The sequence below is a fragment of the Varanus komodoensis genome, unplaced genomic scaffold, assembly GCF_004798865.1.
Source record: "Varanus komodoensis strain SLA01 unplaced genomic scaffold, ASM479886v1 scaffold11, whole genome shotgun sequence".
NCBI classification, from domain to species: domain Eukaryota; kingdom Metazoa; phylum Chordata; class Lepidosauria; order Squamata; family Varanidae; genus Varanus; species Varanus komodoensis.
Genome location: NW_025335317.1, coordinates 24,232,394 through 24,236,565, shown reverse-complemented (window position 1 = coordinate 24,236,565; position 4,172 = coordinate 24,232,394). Strand labels below are relative to the sequence as shown.

Sequence of the window (4,172 nt, the reverse complement as noted above, 5' to 3'; positions counted from 1 at the left end):
TTTAAAATTCCAGGTGGTATTTTTTTCAGAACATATTTCACCGCACTTTAGTTTTTACATGATTAGTGTGGCACTATAACCTTAAACAACAAGAACCACCAGCTGAAACTAACCACTTAAGTGAAATACTCATTTAGTCTGTTAAATAATAGTGTTCTGGAAGCGGAGTCTTATTGTGATTCTGATGAGAACAATCCATTTATGGGAAATATTGCATGATTTCAACAAGTTCATCATACACTTCTTGACGGGCATCAAGGCCAAAGACAAAGTCATAATGCATCCAATGACGAATTTCTTTGTGGTATATTAAATTTCCAAGAAGAGAGAGCACTTCTGTAGTGTCCTCTGGTGTTGCCATTATGTCCTTTCCACCACTCCACACCACTGTTGGTACATTCATATCTTTTATGTTGTAAAAAGGAGGGGAAACCTAAGTGGAAGAAAAAAATCTCTAAGATCTAGTAATTGAATTATGGTTGCATCAACATCTCATGCTCTGAACCCTTCCGTTCTCCTTTCATCATCTCTTGGACTGTCTATTCTCTAGATGAGTCCGTCCCTCAATTCCCTGCTTATTCTACCCTTCTCTATTTTTGTTTGAAGCCATTATGCTTTTATTTCATTTGCTTTCCACACACACCTAGGCCCTTGGCAGGGTCTATGTACGCACCACCTACAAAGGTTTTAATGCATATTCCCTGCTTTCATAGATCTAGAGTTTCCCTCAACTGATCAGTCTTAATGATCTCATTCATTTCTACTAATAGATATGTTGGAGACCAAAAATTTAAAAAATCCGAAACTCCAAAAACCCACCCAAAACACCTTTGGCTCAATGTATTCTGTCTTTTAGAAAGACTATGTGATGCTGAAGCAGCACCTTTTTTACCTTCAGCCATGGATGAAAAACTAAGCTTTTTACCACTAAACTTCTAGTTCAGCTGCTTCCTCCTTGGTAAGCCTCTGCCATTCAAGATCTCTGCTACACTAATCTGGCTCATTATTCCATAACTAGGCAGAGCATCACACTGATTTAGAGCCAACCCTGCCTCTAATCAGAACTGAACCCAGAGAAAGCTGTAATCTGAGTGCCACCCTGCAAAATTAAAACAGTGTGGGTTTTTAAATATTTTTTCTTTATTTTTGGTTACCATAAATCACTTTCATTGTTCAATTTTTGTTTTACCTGATTATAATTTTTCATATTTTTGGAACCATAGTCAAAAGCTTTGAACTCTCCACTTTGAGCTACCTGAAAAGAGAATTAAAAATAGGCTTTTGTTTCACTTTGAAATGTTAAAGCAAAGAGGTAAAATAAAATGTTAGCATTCTATTTATTTAAGTGGCACTCTTTGTGTTTAAGTGAGCTCCTTTATTACTGTTACGATACATGTATCCGTCTTATGAGGGTTAGGGTTAGCTTACATAGTCCTCCACTCGATTCCATACTCATAACATGAATCCTGTAAGGTAGATTACACTGAGAGTGATTGACTGGCCCAGAGTTACCCAATGAGCTTCGTGGCCAAGTGGAGCTAGAACCTGGATCTTCTGGGTTCCTGGTCCAGCACTCTAACCACCACACTGCCCAAGCCTGCCATATCATAGTTTCTCACCTACCAGAACAGCCTTTAGCAATGGGATTCCAGTAAGGCCTACAAAAGCAGTAGGGGAAAGAGTTCACTCTAGTAAATGTGGGGTAGATCATCATTAAACATTAGATTTTTAGTTAAATGTGAAAGTAATTTTAAATTTCATTTCATTTGCTCAGTCGTGTACAGCTGCCTAGCCCCTGAGGCCATCCATCAGAGGCTCTTCCACCCTCAGATAAATGAGGTTGTGCCACAACTGGGAAGAGGGCTGTCCCTGGGGTAGCATCCACTCTGGAATGCTCTTCACTCAGAAATAACGGATGCGCATGTGCTCACCCCACTCCTAACGCTGATGCAAGTTAGTTGCATGTTCAAGAGTTTCTTTGTTTGACTCAGCATTTAATGATTCAGTGCCTGCAATTCTGAATTTTAGCTGTTGTCACTGGTTATGATTTAGTAAGTTTCAGGCATAATCCTATGGGATTGCTACCTGTTAGACGGTCATGTCCAGTGCTGGAAGCTTCCCTGTATCCAATGCCCTGTTGAGGAGCTGTGACCAGGAAGTAAGGAAGAGCAGAGGTCTGTCCCCCACATTTAGAGGGCTTCTAAACCCCTCCAGGGTGGTCATCTTACTGCATCACAGTGTACAATTGGGCCGGAGGACCAAGAAGGTGGAGCAGATCCTGGACTCTCCTCTCCATGCCTTTTCCGTCCACTGGAATTCCCTCCCTGCTTTCTGTGAGGTTATCTGAAATCCTGTTTTTGGCACTGACAGACAGCTATCAGACTTGTTTCTGGGATGGGGCAGAGGAAGGAATGGGAATGCAGAATCCTCCATCCAAAGTTAGAGGCTTCAAAAGGAGGACCACAAAATGCACTGTGGTTCCTCTGTTATAGAAACATAGAAAACAGAGTGAGTCAGAAGGGGTCTCCCGGGCCATCTAGTCTGACCTCTGGCACCAGCCGGCTCCGTTCACGACATGCCCACCATGTGCACGTCCAGCCTATCCTTGAACACCCACACCGATGGGGCCTCAACGACCTCTCGTGGAAGCCCATTCCACACCCTCGGGGTCCTGACTGTCAGGAGGTGCTTCCTGGCATCCAAATGCAACCTTGCCTCCCTGAACTTTGCTCCATTGGAGCACGTCCTGCCTTCCTCTGCAGGGGAGAACAGGCCTCTACCCATCTCCATGTGACATCCCCTCACATACCTGTATGTTGCCAACATATCCCCTCGGAGCCTCCTCTTCTCCAGGCTGAAGAAACCCAGTTCCCTCAGTCTCGCCTCATACGGCATCCCCTGCAAACTGGCCACCAACCTTGTGGCCCTACGCTGCACTGACTCTAACCTGACTATATCCTTTCTGTAATGAGGGCCCAAAACTGAACACAATACTCCAGTTGCGGGCGCACTAGAGTCATGTAGATTGGTAGTAATACCTCTGTTGATCTAGAAGCCACACTTCTGGTTATGCAACCAAGGGTGGCATTCGCCCTCTTGACCACTGCATCACACTGCTGACTCATGTTTAGCCTGCAGTCAACCAGTACCCCGAGGTCCCTTTCACAAGTGCTGTTCTCCAGCCACTTATCACCTAACATGTAATTATGACAGCTATTCCTATGCCCCAATCTTTCCCCAGTCTGGCCTTCAGTTGGCCAAAGTTGACCCTCTTGAAGTCTCAGCTTCTAGTGCTTGACCTGCTGCCCGTCTGCAGTCCCCTGATCTCAAAGCAAAGGATGGAGTGATCACTTGCATCCAGAGCTCCCCTAATCTGTACTTCATCTATCAGCTTCTCCCTATTGGCCAAGACCAAGTCAAGGATGTTTCCCCCCTCGTTGCCTCTTGGACTCTCTGTGCGAAAAACGCTCCCTCAATAGCTTCTAGGAAGCAACGTGACCTGGCTGTCACCACCGAGTGAGTCTCCCAAGTAACATCCGGGAGATTGAAATCTCCCATAATTACTGTGTCTCTCCCCCGAGGTATCCTTAGAATCTGGCCTGTCAGGACATCATCCAGGGTCTCACGTTGACCTGGAGGGCAATAACATACCCCCACTATCAGGTCTCTTTCCCTGTCAAAATCCCTAAGTTTCACCCAGACTGCCTCTGCCGAATCCCCATCTGTGCTGCATTCTATCTCACTGCATCCTATCCCTTCCCTGACGTATAAAGCCACGCCCCCACCTGTCTTTCCCTTCCTATCCTTTCTAAAAAGGTGATACCCTTCTATGTTCACATTCCAGACTTGCCTTTCATCCCACCAAGTTTCTGTGATTCCCACCAGATCATACCCTCCTATTCCCAGGAGAGCTTCAAGCTCTTCCTGCTTATTACCCATGCTCCTAGCATTGGTGTACATGCACCTCAACTCCTTCCCACCGCTTCCTTTCCTTGGATTCCCAGCCTCCTCCTTCCTCCCATCCTCCCTGATACCTGGCCCCTCTCTGTAGAAGTCCTGTCAGTCCCTGCAGTATCTCTAAAACCCTGCTCCCAGAGCCCTGATCCTCCCCCCACACTTGTCCAGTGCAGACACGTTTCTGGGGGCCCTGAACCCCCCCCCCCCCCCCCCCC

The 4,172-nt window shown here is 45.9% G+C and overlaps 1 protein-coding gene across 1 annotated transcript in view; it reads right to left on the bottom strand.

Moving 5' to 3' along the window:
* Positions 1-199: 199 nt before the first annotated feature.
* LOC123018469 (lipase member M-like) overlaps positions 200-4,172 on the bottom strand; it is a 17,313-nt gene continuing 13,340 nt past the window's right edge. The window contains exons 8-9 of the mRNA XM_044420604.1: positions 1,190-1,255; positions 200-433 (exon numbers count right to left, since the gene is read on the bottom strand). Coding sequence (XP_044276539.1) covers positions 200-433; positions 1,190-1,255 — 300 coding nt within the window. The remainder of the gene's footprint in view (positions 434-1,189; positions 1,256-4,172) is intronic.